Below are 21,016 nucleotides of genomic sequence, written 5' to 3'. Positions count from 1 at the left end.
ATCATTTCTCTCCGACAGTCACATTCAATGATGCAGTTGCAGCCGCACGCCTTCCTTTGTGCTTCACACTCATGGAATTCATATCAGCACAACATTATATTTTTATGTGAGATTTGAGCTTGCAGCTTTAAGATGCCAAAGCAGTCTTAGACGTAGATTAGACAGCCAGTTAACAGTTCATACTTGATCAAATAATCCCTCCACACACAGAAGAGCAGGCGGTATGATTTCCTAGCCACTGAGCAAAGCCTAGCAGCTGACAAGGCCGTGAAACAGTGCCAGTGCTGCAGCAGCAGCAGCAGCAGCAGGCCTTCCAAATGGAAGATATCTCAAAGAGAAGCCAAGATTAGACACGAGAAGAAAAAGATGTGTTACCCATGGCAACAGAACAGAGAAACATAGCTCATTTGCTGCGATTCTGAAACGAAGGCCTTGATACACACTGCCACTTGGCAAGAGGAAAGTCCTTTTCAGCAGTGGGAAAGGGGGAGGGGGTGTCAATTCCAAGGACTAATCCCAAAAGATTTTTTTATTCCCTCTTTTTTTTTATAGCACTGTGGTTGTACTGCCTGTGTTTCTAGCAGTTCTGTGACTACTAATTCTTCCTCTTTCACCACACAAACACACACCTGCACAAACACACACACACATTCACTCAGGTACTGGAATCTAGAGGCATTGTGTGCGCTCTCAGTACCCTATGGAGCTCTATTTCTTCTGTAATTTAATTTGCATGCCAAACCCGATGCCTGCCTGGCTTTGTGGATGGGGGAGGAGGACGAACAGGCGAGGGATCCACTGGATGTGGCTGAATTTTCTCTAGAGAAGCCTGTGATCGCTTCACTGAGAGGGAAGACAGTAATTATAACATGAAGATGATAATCACATCATGTTTCCTACAGATGTAGGAAACAAGGCTCCCGCTGAGGCCGCGGGAATGCCTCACTCACACAGAACACACTGTACAGCATCAGCTGTCCGACAGAGGGCACAGACTCTCATACGAGACACAACAAGCTCTGCAAACGGAGACGTCATGGGGATTCGTCAATAAGAGATACCTGTTGAGATTTTAGAGGCTTTTTTGATCTGACCTTCTGTTTTTATCATATGATCAACACCAAGTGGACTAAATGCGAAGGCTTGACTCGTAAATGCAGCTGTTTTCTGAAAGGCTAAATTAAAGTGATTTAGTCTTGCGCTGCCTTAAAGTTGGGGTCTTACAAAATACAGATTTATTTAAAATGGTCAAAATCTGTGCAGCAGAAAGTCATGAATCATAGGTAAAGCTAAATTGCTGCATTTATTGTATATAGTGCTTTTATCCAAAATGCAATACAAGGTTTTTGCTGCTCATTCAAGCACACACGATCACAGTGAGGGACCGTGCAGGTCATGCCTGACCATCCCCACCAATTACATATTCAGTGTCTTTCCCACTGAACCAGCAGCCCTGTGATCAGTGGACAATCCGCTCTACCTCCTGAGCCACAAAATTAAAACAGATCCTACACATGCCATAGTGCAACTTGATAGTATCTTACTTTAGATCCTCCCTGGTGGGTAAATAATACACATTTTTAAACTCTGCACCCCTCATTAGTAACATTCCACTAAAACTGTCTCCAACGCCACGCAGAGCTCAGTCAGCTGATTCAGTGTGAATATCAAAAATATTGATTAATGCAGACTGGATTCATTGGTAAGGTGGGAAATCCCCCCCCCCCCCCCCAAAAAAATAAATAAATAAATAAATTATATATATTTATTTATTTATTTATTTATTTATTTATTTATTTATTTATTTATTTATTTATTTATTTATTTAAAGCAGCTGCAATCAATACTTTTATATTAACATTGGATCACATGGTCACTTCTGTGTGGAAGAGGTTAACTGTAGTGAACAACCCAGTTGCAGTTCCCCTCAGCTCTGCAGAGCTTTTTAGTATCTTTCAGCTCATTGTTTTGGTTTTACACCCACAACTTTAATGCACTCCCTCTCACTGTTGTGAGAGTGAATACTGTGTCAGGTCTGGGAAAATATTTCCCTCGTGAGTTAGTGGGGAGCTAAAACAGAGATAAAAGGAGAATAAATACTGGATTTACATCCATTAGGTGGCCAGAAACCTTACTCCAAATGAGTGATAATGCTGCTCCATATCTGCTGGAATTGTTAATATGCAGTTGTTTGCTTCTAGTCATATAGTAATAAGACAGTGTTTACAGCTTGTTTCTGGAAAAACAAATTTAACTAATGTAGGCCAATGCTCAGTATATATAAATATTTCATTAATGTTATAAAACACTACAATAACATGATTGCTGGTACATCATATATTATACACAGTGTATGAAGTAAAGCACTGCTATGTTCAGTTCTGTTCAGTCGTGGGTTGTAATGCATGCACTTACACAGCAAACAAAACAAGTGAGACTCATGGAAACAGGTGCAGTATTTCTGTTTTTAGCGACAAGCCGAACATGACTGGGTGACAAATAAATGTATGGCTGAAAAGTGGGATTTCAGTAGCAGCGTGTTGGTATGTTCAGAGGCTTATGCAAGATGTCCGTCCCTGTGAAGCCCGAGAGCACATTCATTCGTGCCAAATGACCTAGTTTGCAAGTACGCTACACCAAACACTGACACACTAGTAATGAATGATTAATTTAAAGTCAGCCAATCAGATAATGTGGAGTGACTAGTTAAACAAAAGAAACAGTCACTTGCAGGCATTCTGCCCTCGACCGAGGCATCATACACCACTTAACCTAGATAGAAGCATTTAGTGCATGAAAGGATATTCTTACTCAGTGAAACTGAAGCAGGGATTCCCTTGATAGTGGAAAGCAGTCACTAGGGAAACACTCCATACTGGTAAATGATACCTATTGGGAATGGTGGTGGAGCACTTGGGACACAGTTAGAAAATCTGTTTTTCTGTGGTAGATGCATTTTCTGTATGCAGCCTGAAACTGATGCAGGATTTTATTTTTTTTTAATCATTTTCTCTAATGGCAAAATCTTTTGACCTCTTTAATTACTCTATTATCACTATCTATAAATGCTCGAGCGATATCACACATCATTTCAATAAACACTGTTTTAGTTTGTGAAGTAAAAGCGGCTTTTTTTATGCTTTCAATCCAAACAATTCTTAAATACCTGGAAACTTCAGCATAAAAAGTTCCAAGAATGAAAATTGGAGCAGCTTGTGAGAAAAGGAGGACTCACTGTTCATGCTCATGCACATAAAGAATACGTCTAGCTTCACAGCGATGCTTTGCAAACCACCCACTCCTGCCTCAACTTTACAGTTAAAGTCTGGAGGCGATCACCCCGAGGTCAATATCCTCCACCAGGAACAAACTTCTCAAACTATGTCACCATTATCAAATGGAACTCAATCTTTATATTCTCCTAAACCGTCATACTCATAATTTGCATTTCCACCACAGAACCGACTCTTTTTAAAGGTCCATACCTGTGGTTTTTCATGCTGTAGCATATTACAAATTGTACTTTTTTTGCATTGTTGCTGACCATTTTCCAAAGTAAATTTCAAGTTTCTATTCTCTGATTTTCATGCAACACTGACACAAACTGACAAAACTGGCTGTATTCAAATTCAAAAAAAAAAAAACCCACACTCATCAAGTGAAAAAGATGGTTTTCAGTAACATTGCACATGCACCACTTAGACAAAATGGACTAAAAATGCCAACACCCCCACCCCCCCCACCGGTCTCCCAGAAATTACAGCACACCTACACATTTCTCACCATTATTATGATCGTTGCTATCATCGTCCTGCAAGAAGTGCATTTCAAAGACTTCTCCCATCATGTTTTCCTCTTTTAAGTAGTATTACTAAAATTAGATCAGCGCTGTCACTCTGTGAAACACAATTGTAAAAGCTTTCAGATCATCTCTACAACATCTGTTTTTTTACTTGACTTAAATGGTGGCATTGTTTCAGTCTGTGTACAATGCTACAGCAAGGGCTTCACCACTAATATTATGATTTCGGAGACAGGATTACCTCTCAGTCTGTTTTAGAAATGATTTCTCTGTTCAGCTGGTTTAATGGAGGCCATCAAGGCCTCGCTCTATGTTACAACCCAGCACTCTTTATTCATTATCACCCAGGCCATGAGAAACAGGACTCTGTTGAACTCTGGGTTTTTTCTGCCATATGAGGAGCCTGCAAAGTTAGATTGACAGACTAGTGTAATTGTTTGCATCGGTGGTTCCCAAACTTTTTTGCTTACAACCTCCCAAAATTAGGCGGTGTCTTCTAGTGACGCCATTGAAACAGGTTGTATACAGTGTGAAAACAGAACTGTGAGCGGTTCGACCCAAAGAGTGATTTCTCCTTAGAATAACTGTTAAAGGTTTGAACAAGCACAGATTCCTAAACATGCAGAATTTATTTATTTTTTATTTTTTACCCTTTAATCATCCTGGAGCTTCTTTCACTTCTGAAGTTCCTGTATTCTTCATGTTTCTTTTTAAGGCTCACTCGGTGACTTCTGTTTTGAGAAGTGCTATCTATATAAGTTCTTTATAATTAGTTTATGCTTATGTTACCATGGGAACATGCATTGTTCCCATGGTAACACCTGTGATAAATTGTGCGTCTGTTGAAATTGGCTCTTTTGTCAGGTGTGCTTTGAGGTCCTTCTTACTCCTTACACTCATTATTAGTAATGTTCATAATAACGACAATACATTTCTTTAGTTTTGTAGCAGATTAACTCTTCATAACATGATGTCGTCAGGCGTCACCCTCTGCTGTGTCAACTGACAATTAACCAACCACAGCGATCTGCTCTCACTGCACTGATCTGGCAGCCTATTTAAAGACAATCACATCCACTCTATATGTTGGTGTGTGCTTGCTGCCATTACCGCTGCTCCACGCCACCCAGCCTCCACCTGCTTTGGCTCTGCTCTGTTTATGCACACCCTGGAGGGCATTTATTTCTAAGTTAATAACCATTGGAGGGATTATTTGCAATGGTCCCTGCATGTATTTTCACTGTGATAAGTATTTCATTCTGCTACGACGTCTTGCCACAGCAGGGAGCCTTAGCCTGAAAGGAGAAGCGCATTGCAGAGTGGGCTTGTCTTTCCATTTTTATTTACTATGTGACATGACAGTTCCCCAAAGAATTAAACTTAAAGCACCAGTAGTAAACGGTAAACAACACAAGGTAGATGACAAACTGCGGAGCTGCTTCAAAGGACCAGTCCACTGTTAACATATATCTTTTTGTTTTTATCGCCATGTGGATGCATTTTCTGTTTACATACAGAGACCCAGAAAACAAGACCACATGACTTTGCAATCTGGCCTTATTCTCGCTCCAGTGGCTCCCAATAAAGGCATGCATTTGTTACAAATTCTTATTTCTAACTGTATTACAAAGCCTTCATCAGTGCTAATTGCCATTGTATAACATCAAGTCACTGGGTGTCAGATTCCTTGTCACACACAGCAGCTGCCAACCTCCATCCCTCTCTCTCATGGCTCAACAAGAAGCCAGCTAGCCGCATGCTGGCAACAAAATGCACAAAATCCATCTTTTGCCCTTTTTCCAAAAAATACAATATTCCCATGGAGCTGTTTCCATGACTAATAAAATGAATATTCCACTAATATTCCCGTTTACATGCAGCCGTGCATACTGCGAGTAACAAAACAGCCTTCCTCTTCCATTCAGACTGGCATTGAAAAGCCTGCTGATATCCACATCTTTCATAATGTTTAAAAGACAGAGTGTTTCTCCTCACGACCAGAAATATGGGCTTTTCTTTTCTTTCTACCCCAGCCTTGCAAATGGTTAGCCTGGCACAAACATGACTGTGAACAGGTAAGAGGCAGAGTGTTGCAAACTGTTTTAAAAACCCCAAGATGATGCAGATGCAGATTCTGAATATGCATTATACATGTCCAAAGAATGCTCATAAAGGCCAAATAATATTGGGATATCCCACATGTCTGAATCAGAAAATGCTCCATTTGGAATAAGGCCAAATCCATCCATCCATCCATTTTCTATGCCACTTATCCCTGACGGCATCGCGGGGGGGCTGGAACCTATCTCAGCTGTCAACGGGCAGGAGCCAGGGTACACCCTGGACCGGTCGCCAGCCGATCGCAGGGCAACATATAGAGACAAACAACCATTTGGTCTGTGGGAGGAAGCCGGAGTGCCTGGAAAGAACACACACATGCACGGGAAGATCATGCAAACTTCACACAGAAAGGCCCGACCTGGGAATTGAACCGGCAACCTTCTTGCTGTGAGGCATGCGCACTACCTGCTGCGCTACCGTGCAGCCCTAAGGCCAAATCCAACCAGAATATTCTGTTTACATGACCCATATCATATCTGATATATTGATACATTTGGAATAATAGTGCAACATTACTGTGCATATAAACATAGTCACCATAAATCCAGACATTAGGCCCTTTTATTTACCACAATTTACATCTAATGTAAAATCTCACCTCTCAAGCTATTTCTCCTTCCTGTGTATCCCTCTCATCTTCACACTCATGTATACTCAACTTCTTGACCTCTGTGTTGTTTGAAATGTGTTTAATCCTCATGGTCACTTTCTTTTATACTATGGCCCATTTTTCTACAGATTCGTGGTCTTTGTTTTCTGTATTCCCTTCCACTTGCCTGTTGAAAGTATTTTGTAAGTAAATTAAAGTGACAACTGATTGCCATTGATACAGCATATTAATTAATAATTAATGTCTGTGCAGGCCCCTGACAGAGCCAGCAAGGCTTTGATGCAACATGCTTGAGAATTTGATGAGTGACACATTTCTTGGTGCATTAAAAACTAACCTGAACATCTTTTTTTGTCTAATAATTAACAAGAGGACTTAACAGAGGGAAGAACTGATTGTTCACTAAGCCCATTCTCTTATTCACTGTGTTGGACATATGCAGTTTACAATGATATCTGGGGCAAATCTCTTTTATCAATTGTAGCTTGTTGGTTAATTTAGCTAACATTAGCTTCATGGGTTGGTTAAAAGCAATGTGTCAGGCTGACTTTTAAATGATTCCAGTTTCTAAAACTAGGACCCTGTTGAGTAGTTTTAAACATGCTCTTCACGGCGACATGAATGATATCAGGCTAAAAGACTGAGGCTGAAGCTATGTGTCCCAGAATCCTGATTGATGATCCGGAAGAAATGAAAGCAAAGAAACATCATTAAACCTGTTTTTGCAGTGTATAGCATTTCAGTTGTAGTTATGAGTATAATTCTGTTGAACCATGTATTCCTTTATCTCTGAACAACAATGACTTCATGAGCTTCTTTAATGATAAAATTCTTACTATTAGAGACAGAATTCATTGGCTCCTGCCATCAACAGGTACTGTTTTGTCTTCAAACACAGAAACCGTAGAAACTGTTATTCAACCTGTAGCAGTTTTAGACTGTTTTATACCTGTCGACCTTCACCAACTAATTTCAATAATTTCATCATCAAAATTGTCAACCTGTATTTTAGACCCCATCCCGACTAAGCTGCTTCAAGAAGTTTGACCTTTAATTGACTCTTCTGTATTAGTCATGGTCAATCTGTCTTTATCAACAGGCTATGTACCACAGTCCCTTAAAGTAGCTGTAATAAAACCTCTACTTAAAAACCCTACTCTTGATCCAGGGGTTTTAGCCAACTATAGACCGATATCCAACCTTCCCTTTCTCTCAAAAGCTCTTGAGAAAGCAGGTGATAATCAGCTGTGCGACTTTCTGCACAGCTGATTAGCAACTGCACTCAATAAATTTTCATTGCTATGCAGATGATACCCAGCTATACTTATCAGTGAAGCCAGAAGAAACCAGTCAGTTAACTAGACTACAAGCATGTCTTCAGGACATTAAGAACTGGATGACCTGCAATTTTCTGATGCTAAACTCGGACAAAACTGAAGTTATAGTAGTAAGCTCTAAACATCTTAGAAACTCACTTTCTGATGACATAGCAGTTATGGATGGCATTGCGCTGGCCTCCAGCACCACTGTAAAGAATCTGGGAGTTATCTTTGACCAGGACATGTCCTTTCACTCCCATGTAAAACAAATTTCAAGGACTGCCTTTTTTCACCTATGTAACATTGCAAAGATCAGGCATATTTTGTCTCAAAATGATGCAGAAAAACTATTCCATGCATTTGTAACTTCTGGCTGGATTATTGCAATTCCTTACTATCAGGCTGCCCAAATTCGTTGCTGAATATTCTCCAGTTGCTCCAGAATGCTGCAGCACGTGTTCTGACAAAAACGAGGAAGCGAGATCATATTTCTCCAATACTCACCACTTTGCACTGGCTCCCTGTAAAGTTTAGAATAGAATTTAAAATTTTCCTCCTTACTTACAAAGCCATAAATGGTCAGGCACCTTCTTATCTTTAAGAGCTCATAGTACCTTATTATCCCACTCAAACACTGCGTTCCCAGAATGCAAGTCTACTTATGGGTCCTAAAGTCTCCAAAAGCAGAACAGGAGTCAGAGCATTTAGCTATCAAGCTCCTTTCCTGTGGAACCATCTTCCAGTCTTTGTCAGACACTGTCTCTACATTTAAGAGTAGGCTTAAATTTTCCTTTTTGATAAAGCTTATACAGTAGTTAGGGCTGGCTCAGGCTTGTCCTTGACCAGCCCCTAGTTATGCTGCTATAGGATTAGACTGTCGGGGGACCTCCAAAGATACACCGAGCTCCTCTGTCCTTCTCTCCCTCTCCATCTGAACATTTTCATGTCCTACCACGGCATGTTACTAACTTAGCTCCTTCCCCGGAGTCTCTGTGCTTTGTCGTCTTGCAGGTTCCCATGGACAGTGGCTGAATCCGGATTGCGGATTACAGCTGTGTCTCCTGCCATGGCCTTGCCTGACATCCACTGCAACTGCTACTACTGTTATTACATCCACTGTCATTGTTACTGTGATAGCATTTCTGTCTCTCTCTTTCTGTTTCTCTCACTCTTTCTCTCTTGCTCTCTCTCTCTCACCCAACCGGTCGAGGCAGATGACTGCCCACCCAGAGTCTGGTTCTGCCCGAGGTTTCTGCCTGTTAAAAGGAAGTTTTTCCTCGCCGCTGTCGCTAAGTGGTTGCTCAAGAGGGAATTGTTGGGTCTCTATAGATAAAAGACCGCGGCCTGTACCAGCTCTATATGGAAAGTGTCCTGAGACAACTTTTGTTTTGATTTGGCACTATACAAATAAAATTGAATTGAATTCAATTGAATTGAAAAGGAAAAATCTAAGACAGCCCTGTTAACATACTGTGTAATAGTGTAATAACCCTGTTTAGCTGACATGCTAACGTTTGGCGCTCACGTCAGAGCAATGAAACACACCATTCAATTCATTCATATACGTTTGGTTGCAGTTGTGTTTTTGTAAGAGGCAGACACCACCCTGCAAACTCTTTCAATGGCGTGTATTTCTTTTACTGCCCCCCTCGCACAAGTATTGATAAAATAAAATAAATAAATAAGAAATCAGCCTTAAAAAGCTTTTTACAAGCCTTGCATTGTAAAACTTTTATCCCCTGCTCTTTGCTTGAAGTCCATGTTTTAAAACTCAAGTCTAGAGTATTGTGTCCAGTAATGAGCCTGTCACTGTCAATGTCTGATGCTGGTCCATTTGAGGGAAATGCCACATTTCCAATGCACAACAAGTTATTCACTTTCTGGACCTAGAACATAGATTTTCTTTCTCATCTCATGCATCACAGCACTTTTGAGAGATGTTTCTGTGTCTTCGGGCACCAACATGAGACACTTAAATCACTGAAGAAAACAGCAGCTTCTCTTTTCTCTGGGAGCTCCTCTGTTAGTGTCTCTGACAGCTACAGCAGACAGATGTGCTCCCTTATGTCGAGCTCTGCACCAGCATCTGTCTTTATTGACATCCATTTAAATCCAAAGAAACTGCACTGAATCTTGACGTCTGCCCATCTCTGTTCTTCAGATACAGGGTTTATGAAGTGAAAAGGCTTGTTGCAGCAGCAGCTCACCTGTCATGCTGCTTTTGGGTCTCCAGGCAATGTTAAATGCAGATTAAGAAAACACAGAACAAAGTAGGCAATTCAGGATCCGTGACTGTCAAATCCCTGTTTTGTCGAATCTTTGTCAAGCAGAGGAAACCAGAGCAAATGTTTCTCTGCATTTTTCAAGCCAAATAAAGTGAGTAACAAAAAGACAAAACTTAGCAAGTGGTTCACAGCAAGCCATGGCCGCCTCCTGTAATATGTAGGAGGTGGACAAGTTCAACATCCAACCAGAAAAGCACAAAATCTTCATGGTTTGATTTTCACACTAAAACAGTTTGGATCTGAGATATTAAAGATATTTAGGTTCCCGATTCCACAAAATTAAGCAGGTCATAGCTCTGAGTTTAACGCTGTGTTTGCACAGGTATTGTTGCTGAAGGGTGTATTAGAAACAGCTATTAAATAAGCACATTTTGCTGCATGCCAGCTGGCAACAATCTAACAAAAGCAGGCTATTTTAGTACTAAGCCTTCATAATTTCTTAAGTATATGAAAATCCCAAATCCAGGGTTTCTTTTCTATTTCTGAGACATTTTCTAAGCCTGAAGAACATTTACTGCAAAGGATGGAGGTCAGTAGGAGGTGGAGGAGTCATTAGGTGGATTTAATTCCCTCCAGACTTCTACTTGACCTGCACAACATCTTACCTGTACTCGATTTGATGGTTTCTTGTCCGACCGTTTGTCCAAGCAGGTCATACTGGTTCAGGCGGGAGCTTTCTCCTTCCACCACCACGGAGTCGGAGGCATTTCGAGTCCAAGCGTAAGTCACTTCTGAGATTGTGTAGGCATCTAAAAAAAGAGAAGAGGATAAACCCATAGGGGATAAATCTGGGGCAGCCGTAGCTACTAATGATTTGTCGAGAAACTATTTTGGTGACCCAAATGAAAAGCCCTCACTACACTGTGTTTGATGCTGTCTTTCTAGAAAAAAGAATAATGTAAAGAGACAAAAATCTCTCAGTGGTTGGGGATGAAATTTGTGAAACACCAACAAGCAACTGATGCACAGTGACATTTGCCCTTTTCAATCAGTCACAGCATACACTGAATATGAAATTTGAAAGCTTGTCTGCTAACCTACGAAGGTCTGATGCAACAGAAAAAGTGATTTCCTCCCTCGGTATATTGAAATCGTCTGCCAATCATATTATACAACAGATCACTGTATTGTTGCAGTGGGGTGACAAATAAGATTATGATTAATACTTTTGGTTACCACAGAAATGCATTGAAAGTAAACAGGACAATTAATTAATGTGAGAAATCAAAGCATTTCAGACATGACCCACCATGTATCGATGCTCTGATACTTCATGATCTCTTCACTTTTTAAACCAATATCTTAAAAGCAGCTTAAAGCAAAAATTCCTCATCCAAATGTAAAGAAGCCATGGCAGTAAAGTAGCGATTAAAACAGATTTAACTTCACAAAATAAAATATTTGGATGGCTTTAGAGTCCCTTTCCCCATATTTCCCAGTGACATCTCCACTCAGTCCTTTATCTGTCAGTTACTCTACGTCTGATTGTTGCATAGTTTCGTAAAATTTGTAGGGCGACTGCCAGAAAACTGAGCCATGCATTCCAGCTTCACTCAGTTCGGAGGCTGCTCACTTGCCAAAGAACCAGTGAGGAAAGAAAAAAAGAAAAAGAAAAAAAGAAAATAGCATTTTTACTTAAAGGTCCCTCAGGCACCATCATCATCAGAGTTACTCACAGCTGCCAAATTTTAGTGGACAGGAATGAAAATCCATGGGGAAATCCTCCAGATGCATTGGGCACTCTGCATGCACAGTTAACCTGCATCCAATTCATAGAAAATGAAGGAGACTTTGCAAATGCATGAAAAGTAATCAGCACAGATTAGGCATGTGTCAAAAAGAAAACAAACAAACAAAAAACCTTCAAGCCTCATGCACTATTCAAGACACTTCCCATCTGTAATGTCTTGAAACAAAAAATAATTCATCTTAACTGTAATCAGCAGAGCAAAGTAAACAAGGTACTGCAGAGACCAGCAGAAATCAAAACAGAAGTGTGCGTCTGCGGTGAGATTGTAGGTCAGCTCTTTGATAAGAAACTGTATTGTATGCAACTCTGCTAAAACACTATTCAGCCGCTGTGAACATAACTTGCAAATAGAAATATGAAGAGAGAAATTGATTTTCTTGAAATGCATGTTGACAAAAGGATGCTACGTTTGCATAAAATAGGATGCACGGAGAATACATTAGAACAAATGAGATTCTGTGTCACTATTGGATGTACTTCTAAAAGGCTATAACATGCTCCAGCAAGGTATGCATTTTGTGTCCAAGTCATTCCTCCTCAAGGAATAGTTCAACATTTTGGGATATAAGTGATTGGCTATCTTACAGAGAGGTAGCTGACAACATCGATACCACTCTCATGTCTATATGCTAAATATAAAGCTAAAGCAGCCAGTAGCTTGTTGCTGGTTACAGAAGCTTGTTAGCTTAGCTTAGCACCAAGATATTATATTTTCTTTGTTTGATCCATACAAAAAGTGTAAAAGCAAGCTTTTAATCTGTTTAATTAAGCTAGCTTCATTTTTAGCTTAGAGACTCATCTAACTCCCAGCAAGAAAGCAAATACGTGTGTTATCTGCAATGTCGAACTTCTCCTTTAAAATCCATCTCTACACATTAAACATACTGTTTCTTCAGACGTGCCTCTTGGACTTGAATTACCTCATGGTGTACAACAGCGTCCCGTCGTCCTTGATCCTCAACAGTTTATTAGGCATGGTCATGTTATGAGCCACAGACTTTTTCCCATTGTGGAAGAAGGTGTCGGGAGTCCAGATTTTACTTGCCATCAGGTTGTTCAGGGGCAAAATATTCATTGGTCCATGAAATTTCAACCTCTCATCCTTCCAGCTTTGGCGGAAGAAAACATCTATGGTGTACTCCTGCGGGCAGAGATAAATGAGGAAATTAGTCAAATTACTGCTGAATAAAATGCAAAATAAAGCACACTTTCCACTGCCCTGTCTATAAGCAGCAGTTCTTCACAACCGGCTTCACCTGCTACTCTAAAAGCAGGGCGCTGTATGGCTTTCTCTATTTGTCAAAGCTCCATCAAGGTGAGGCCGGCGCTCTCTGTGTTCCTCTCAGCTCTCTGAGCCGGTGATTTCCTAAGCTGCCTCTAAGGACAAGACAACCCCTTGACCCACAACCCTCTGTTGTCAAAAGAAACCACACGCAAGGAAGGATTTAGGGCAGAAAGCACTGCACTGTGAAATGTGTGTATGTGAGAGAGAGTGTGTGTGTGTTTGTGTGATTCACACACAGCATGTGAGAGTGAGAAGGAGAGAACGATACATTCCTGCAGTGTTTTTTCTTGCCACAGTTGAAAGGCTGCTGACATTTAGATCTGGAGGCACTGAAACTGTCGAGAGTCCACTGAAACCAAAACTCATTCTTTTTGAGGACAGGGCTCTTAAAGTGAAAGGAAAATTCTAGTTTGGGTCTTCTTTTGTTTCGTTTGTTTAGCTTTGGCCATCTTTACGATTGGTTATGAAAACATTTTACCCTTTAAAATAATAAATGAGAACATGGCAATACCACTGCCTTGTGAGCAGTCAGACGATCACACAAATAATAAACAAGTCACCTGTAGAGCTACTTATTCATTTTTATTTTATCCTGAAATGTAGTTTTAATTTTTATAACTAACTAAAATGTTTCAGATTTCTTTACTTTCAGTTAACTATAACAATCTTGCTGTAAACTGTGATTTTTCCAAATAATTTTGGCTAACTTGAGGGTTTGTTTAAAGGATCAATTTGATGATATTTCTGATTTTTCTTACTGTCAACGAATCCCATGAAAGACCAAGCAGCAACCTCCAAGGATGAAAAATGAAGGAGTTTGAGTGCCAAAAAGTGCAGTTCCTCGAGTGGCCACTTGAGGCCGGCTCCAAGAGTGAGTCAATCCGCACAGAGCCCCACATGGTTCTTTGTGGGGATTGGCCAAGCTGTAAACATATTTATATCAACCTAACAGCAGATATAAACATGTTTACAGCCTGGAACAAAGAATTTTCTGGTCTCTACAGTTATTTTCCTGATTCATGACATCTGTACAAGAGGTGAACTTTATATAACTCACTGAGCTTCACAAAGTCCCTTCAGAAACCTGTGGGTGACGTCACATAACTACGTCCATGTCTTATGCAGTCTACGGAAAAGACAACACCAACGAAGCATGTATCCCTGCAAGTACTGTCTGTGAAGCTAAAGCTTGATATGGCTTATTACTCTGTGCTTCCTCTAATTTTGTCCACAAAAGAATAAAAACACATTAATCAGTCACACTGTTGTGCTTGCTGACACGTTCTGTCATGATGGTGAACAAGGGCACTGCTGTTGACTTTGAGTCAATCCCACAAATCCTGCTGCCATAAATACTCACTGGAGAACCAAATGCACATTAATCCATGACTGAAAATAGTCCTTCATGCTCATGCATGAGTAATGTTTGCTAAAAACTACAGTGACCAGCTGAAAACTATTTATGTATTTGTGGCCTGCTGTCAAAGGTCTATGTCTGTAGTATCAACAAGTACCATAGAGCAGGGAAGAGACACACATTTCTGCTTTTGGGATGAGGTTTGTTGACAGTAAGAAAAATGTTGACTCGACTCGATCTAGACTAGATCTCCAGACTTCCTGCAGCCTATAACCTGAAAACACTACCGGCACCACATTGCTTCTGGAGCTGATCGTTCCAGACAACGCTTGTGATTCCACCAGGAGCAGCGTGTTTCAGAGGCATCCCAGAAGTGCCTCTGTGCTCTGCTCTTCTGTTTTTGACAGAAGCCGTGTCAAACTGCACAGAGCAGATTGATCCAGGCACAAAGTCAGCATGGAGAATCTGGACAATCTGAAAAATGTGTGGACTCTTGATTGTATAAGAAGAATAAACATAATTGAAACGAACAAAAAAGAAACAATTTAAGTACGTCGCCTACTTACCGATGGTAGAAGCACAAACACCATCTGAGCAAGTCAGTGTAATCAGGCAGGCACAATGCTCTGCTTGGGGCATGAAAGCGTGTGGAGGATAGAACAAAACCACATCGTGGCTAGAAAGCAACGCAGCCGGTGAAATCCCCATGCCTGGTGTCTGACTGCTTGTGATTCTTGCTCTGTCTGAGTTGTTTTTAGTGATGCTGCAGCATCCCAAGATCTCGAGTATAATGACCATGAGTATAATTTCACCTCTAGAAATGAAGGCTGAAATTATGAAACTAAGACTTGAGTTGTAATAAAACAGAATCAGTGTGTCGTACAATTCACATTAGCTCTCGCAGTTGGCTCCACTGATCCACAAACTGAGGGATCCACCGGCCAGTCCAGCATCATTGTTTCACAGGGTACGGCCGAAATATATACCCCTAAATATCGTACGTTTTCTTCTTTTTTTTTTTTTTTCCCTACAAATTATTTTATTTCACTTTTCAGCTTTGGCTGTCAGACGACCTCTTATAAACCCTATAAATCCTGTAAAGTGGCCTCTTCAGCAATCAACTGAATTGCTCCACAGTATCTGAATAAATCAAACAGGAGAATAAATCATGCTGTGAAAGACTAAAACCTGATATAAATCATATATTTTCAGCCTTGTGCCTTATTTTGCTATACCATAGTTCATTTTACCTATGAATACATAATAATTGAGATGGTTTTACCAGATGGATTGTTAAAAATTCAGACAAATTAGAGGCTCACTTCCTTGGTTATAAGCTCTAATGGCTGTAGCTAGTGATGACCTCTGCCAGTGAAATTGAAGGAGATGATGTTTTCAGCCCTGTCAGCTGTTTATCTGTTCGTCCATCTGGTTGCTGGAGAGAATCTTTGAAAAAGGAATAATTTGGCAGAAATTCAGTAGACAGATCAGAAGTGGGTGTTGACTTGGATCTGGGTTTCTGCCATGAGATCACTTTTATTGTTCCGTCTCAACGATTTGCTATTCTGTGTCCGAGACCTGTTTCACACAAGTGCTGGTTTATGATCATCCGAGTGCCTCCTATTTTACATATCTTTCAGAGGCCACTGCATTGAACTCCAACATCATAACTGTTAAATCAATAGATCAATCACTTGGAAAATGGGTGTTCAACAATAGAAGGGGTGCTGATGATATGATGTGAAGGTGGGTGCATGCTTCAGAATGATAAACAGGAAAGCCCAGGATAAACAAAGGAGTGACTAGAATAACAAGAGGACTTTCAATAATTTATAAGATGAAAATAGCCAGATGAACAGACATCGTGCTGTAGTGTGGAAAACTCATCCCACTTCAGTATTGTGCTGTGTGCGGAGAGAGGGAGATAATGATAATTATGAAAGGAGGGAAAGCCGCAATGATGTTAAAAATAAAGCATCTTTTCTTCCTTTAAGTTTGTATGAACAGGGAGGACAGGCTGTCATCTGGAGTGGTGTTGTTCTCTAAGTGTTAATACAACAGCCAAGATGTGGGTGAATAATTAAACACAATAAGTAAATGTCCAGTATCTGCTCTCACCATGTCTGTGTCTGACACTGGTCCAAAGCTGGTGACGTAGATGTTTGTCTTCACCTCAGTTATCCTGTCTGGATAAGAGACAACAATTACATGCATCAAAGACTCTCAAAATAAAGTTGCTGACAAATATTTCAAGGTGCCTGTTGCAGTTTGGTTAGGTTTAGGCCATGAAACTACTTAGGCTGGTTTGTAGAAGTCTGTGTTTGCTTCCGCCTCATGTGGACGTCACTCTTTATACACATTTGTCCTTGGCTCCCGCTATTATCACCATCTACTGGTGCTTCAATGTGTTCGTCACTTCTTTAATGTCATTTTCATTGTTTTCAGTGTTAGTGGTACATTCACATTACCTATCTACTGTACATATGACGGACTGTACTGTCCTACATCATTATTAGAGTTGCATTAAGTTGCTGGTCATTAAAACCCAACACTTCCTATTGCAGCTGCTTCACATTAAAAGCAAGTCACAGAGGCACCTATGAAACGAGACGTGGACACTTTCGAGACCAGTCTGAAATATTGCAGGGAATAAAAGGACAAGACGAAGAGCTGCAGCAAACAGGCTGCACACCTCCAACTCCTCAGCAAGCTAACCAGTTATGGTGCCCTGCTGAAAACTATTCGCTGGCAGATCGCAGTTGCTCATGGCATGATGGAAAACAACCAATTATCGACTGACTTCAAGTTCAAAACACGAAGTTTGCTTGGCGGCACTGTTAACAGAGACAGCAGTTGATCTTCTCTTGCATTTCTGACAAAGCAGCAGCTCAACAAGTGATTGATGTGGTACTGAAGCCCCTGACGCTGCTACCATCAATAACCGAAATCAGCTACTGAAATTGTACCTACATAAATAAATTAAAAACTGAAAGGAATTTCCCCAAATCTAACATAATTCATACATGAGTACATATATACGTCATGTTCTGAATATGCATGTACAGTTTAGTGCGTTCAGTGTCAGGTAATGTCCTCTTCAAGCTGTTCACCTTCCAACAACACCCAAGAATGCCACATTTAAGTGTTGCTGATCTTCTTCACAAATCCTTCTTATTTCTTTTCAATGTCATTTGTTTTCCAATCAGATGAATTACAAACTCGGTTCAGCTATATGTGACCTGCGCAAGCCAATTTATAGGCACCTCTTGTAAGATTAAATTAAGTGCCATGACAGCAAGGAAGCTATGATTTTAAGAGTATACAATTTGTCCTAAATGTCCACACTGATGTGACAGTTAGGAAGAGCAAAGCCTTGCATGTTTCCTATTCAAGTGGTAATGCGCTACTGCATCAGCGCTGCTGCGTCAGGTCCATTTGCTTTCTCTACACTCTGTCTCTTTCAATAATTACTGAAGCTCCATCTCTCATGCTCGGTCAATTCAAAAAGCTTTCACGTTTCACTCTGTACTACACAGCAAACAGCATGTCACATGCAATCTACAGAGATCATTGCTCCTCAGTGAAGTGCTCTCATGCATGGCAAGGCGAGCCGCCATTCACATCCCTCTAACAAGACATATTATGAAAATGCTTTCTTATTTATAAGGTTATGTAAATCGAGAGGAAGCGGCATGTTGCCGGGTAATATGTGCAATCCATTTAGCAAGGTGCATTTATTTATGCAAACCGCACCTCTGTATGTGAATCAGGCTGATTTACAATGGTCGGGTTTGTGCTGTGGCTCACAGAGGCCCCCTTTAGTTTATCATTAGTTCATTATTATAAGAGAAACAGCACCCCAGTGAAAACCATGTTTGACACTAATTGCAGTCACACTGCACTGCTTCTTCTTGTAAAAAGACACAATATGGAGCATTTAAGGTAAAATTAGAGTTAACTTCTCAGTGGCTCTATCAGAGCTCCTTCAATATCCTCGTCCCTTGTATTGTGCGATAGCCATTTTGTTGTGTTGTCTGAATGTCACAACTTATATAATGATCCCACAGTGCTATGTTAAAAGTAAAATCTACAGTCACTGTCCAAGAAATAACTACCATCACACACTGTGAGGACGGAATAAAAGGTGCATTTAGATCACTGCAAGAACAGAGTAATGATATGGGTACTATTTGATTTTTTGATTTATTTTGCCATCTGACATGCGATTTAGTCCTCTGTATAGAATTCCATGTGCATATAGCGAATATATTCAAATGAGAATTGATCTCTTTTACTTTCTTGAAGCAAAATTTGCTGTCTTTGGATATTTAATTAATATTGTTGATAATATTTTGTGGTTCTTTGGGGTTTGTTGACTTTACTCAGACAGTTATCTTTTTTCTCTACATTTTTACAGGACTGTGATAAGGAATTTACTCGAATACCTCTACCAATTTACCATTAGTAAATGATTTTTGTTATATCACAGCATAAAAAAACACAAGAATAAACAAGAAACTGAGCTTTGTGGAAAACCAAATCCACCAACAAATGATAGCACCAGTGCATTTGCATTGCATGAGTGGAGCACATTCACAAGCAAAACTAACCGTATTTGCACAACTGATGCAGCCTTTCAGTAGCAAACCTAGAAAAGCACAGGCCCGAGGAAAAAACGTGTTTCCTATTTAAAAATATCCAGAGTGCATTTAATGCCCGAGGACATTAGGACACTTATTTATAGGAAGACGGACAATACCTAAAGTTCATTTATTCAGCAAGTACAGTCATAAATATGTGTGTTTCATATAATCTGAATCATATGGTACAGATGGGCCTGCTGAACCATGTTTAATTGGTCAGACGAAACCTGCCTGTGTTAAGGGACAGTGCATCCTGCTGTGAAGCTATCCAAATGTCAACTTAACTCTTGCCAGTTTGGACAGAGATAAAGAGCATCAGCAAAAACACAGTTTTGGACTGCAGGAGTGGTCAGTGGGAGCGAATGACATCAGTCCAGAGGGAGGGAAACTTTACAAGCTGAGCCCGATTTGACTGTGTTCATCAAACTGTCATAAGATTTAATAGCAGCACTTAAATTAACAATTTGCAAAACTGCCGCCTTCCTCTCCCTACCGACGATTACTCCAATACGACAGTGATTAAAGAACGTTCATTACAGCTTTTCAATGAAATGTCTCAACAGCGGATGACTTGTACTGTAGGTGAAGCGTCGTGTTTCATGTTGCTGCACTGAGAGCTGTTAAAAATGACTAAGCAGACATTGTTGTTCTTCTAGTTGCATGAGCAGCAAAAGTCACCTTGGTAGCAAGATCGTCACTTACAGAATAAACCAGGCCGACCAGAATCCAACCAAAAGAGCTCACAAGCTCACCCACTGCGCAAAGACACAAAGGTTCAACAAGATCCATGAAAATGAAGGAAATATAACCATATAATCCACTCTGTATCAAGCTTCATACAATGGCAAAAGTTTGTGTATCGATTTTAAGCTCTGGTGTTTGCTGCCGCAACAAGAAGCAACATTAGCATTCATTTGGATTTCTGGCAACTTGACAAATGTAAGTCCAGTATTCAGTCTCCTCTCTGCTCTGTTTTTAGGGACAACATGGAGAGCTGTGAGACTGGACCAGAACAGCACGTTATGGGCTGTGAAACCAAGACAATGAGCTGAAAGATGGTAAAGTACTTAATAATAATATCTGTAACATCTTTCACATCACACATAGTCATATACAGTATAGTCATGTCTGACCAATATTCATATGAAAATACTGATTAGAGCTTTAACATTTCTTGTTAAAGATATGAATACAACTTTAACCTCTTCTTTGAGCGATCATGGATTTTCAGTTAGTAACCAGGTTCAGGATGATGTTTGCCGAACATGTGAGGAGATTACTTGTGTTTGTATTTTCCTCCTAACAGTCACTTTTTGCTGAACCAACAAATCGACAGCATCGGTTGGATTATGACATAAAAAGTCTTGCTTGGTGTAGCTTCAAAGCTGGAACATAATGTATAGCTGTAAGCGTGAAGTTGTAGATAGATGACAAATTTTTTTGAGTGGAAAACAAATTTGTGGCAGAAGTGTGAATATGAACAGAAGTGAGCTGCCTTGCAGTCACACAAATGATGAGGTGGGAGCAACTGTGTTTTCTGCATCCACTCTGCAGCCCAGCTTGATTTCAGGGAAAGTGACAGAAACCAATTGCTGCATTTTGCTTGAAACAGACCACAAGTATGAAAAATAAAGGCTGGATTCAACCAGTTCGACTTATAATTTAGCCCACAGTCGTTACATTATGGGCTGGATATTAGATAAAAATAGCTGCTTTTGCTTCTGAAAGCCATAGACCTGTTTAGCCAGCAAACAGCTGTGCTTATACTATATTCTTTATAAATAAATTCAAGAGAAATGTGCAGCCTAAACCCACACAGTAATTCATTCATTGTTGAAATGATT

At 40.3% G+C, this 21,016-nt stretch overlaps 1 protein-coding gene across 2 annotated transcripts in view; it reads right to left on the bottom strand.

The window, feature by feature from the left end:
• LOC139331019 (gamma-aminobutyric acid receptor subunit alpha-2) overlaps positions 1 to 21,016 on the bottom strand; it is a 33,154-nt gene that overhangs the window by 5,535 nt on the left and 6,603 nt on the right. For both annotated transcript variants that reach the window (XM_070962257.1, XM_070962258.1), the window contains exons 4-7: positions 16,648 to 16,715; positions 12,808 to 13,028; positions 11,814 to 11,896; positions 10,743 to 10,886 (exon numbers count right to left, since the gene is read on the bottom strand). In XM_070962257.1, the coding sequence (XP_070818358.1) occupies positions 10,743 to 10,886; positions 11,814 to 11,896; positions 12,808 to 13,028; positions 16,648 to 16,715 (516 nt within the window). The remainder of the gene's footprint in view (positions 1 to 10,742; positions 10,887 to 11,813; positions 11,897 to 12,807; positions 13,029 to 16,647; positions 16,716 to 21,016) is intronic.

The sequence above is a fragment of the Chaetodon trifascialis genome, chromosome 5, assembly GCF_039877785.1.
Source record: "Chaetodon trifascialis isolate fChaTrf1 chromosome 5, fChaTrf1.hap1, whole genome shotgun sequence".
Taxonomy (NCBI): Eukaryota; Metazoa; Chordata; class Actinopteri; order Chaetodontiformes; family Chaetodontidae; genus Chaetodon; species Chaetodon trifascialis.
Note: the sequence above shows the minus strand (reverse complement) of the source record. Positions and strands in the feature narration are given on the sequence as shown.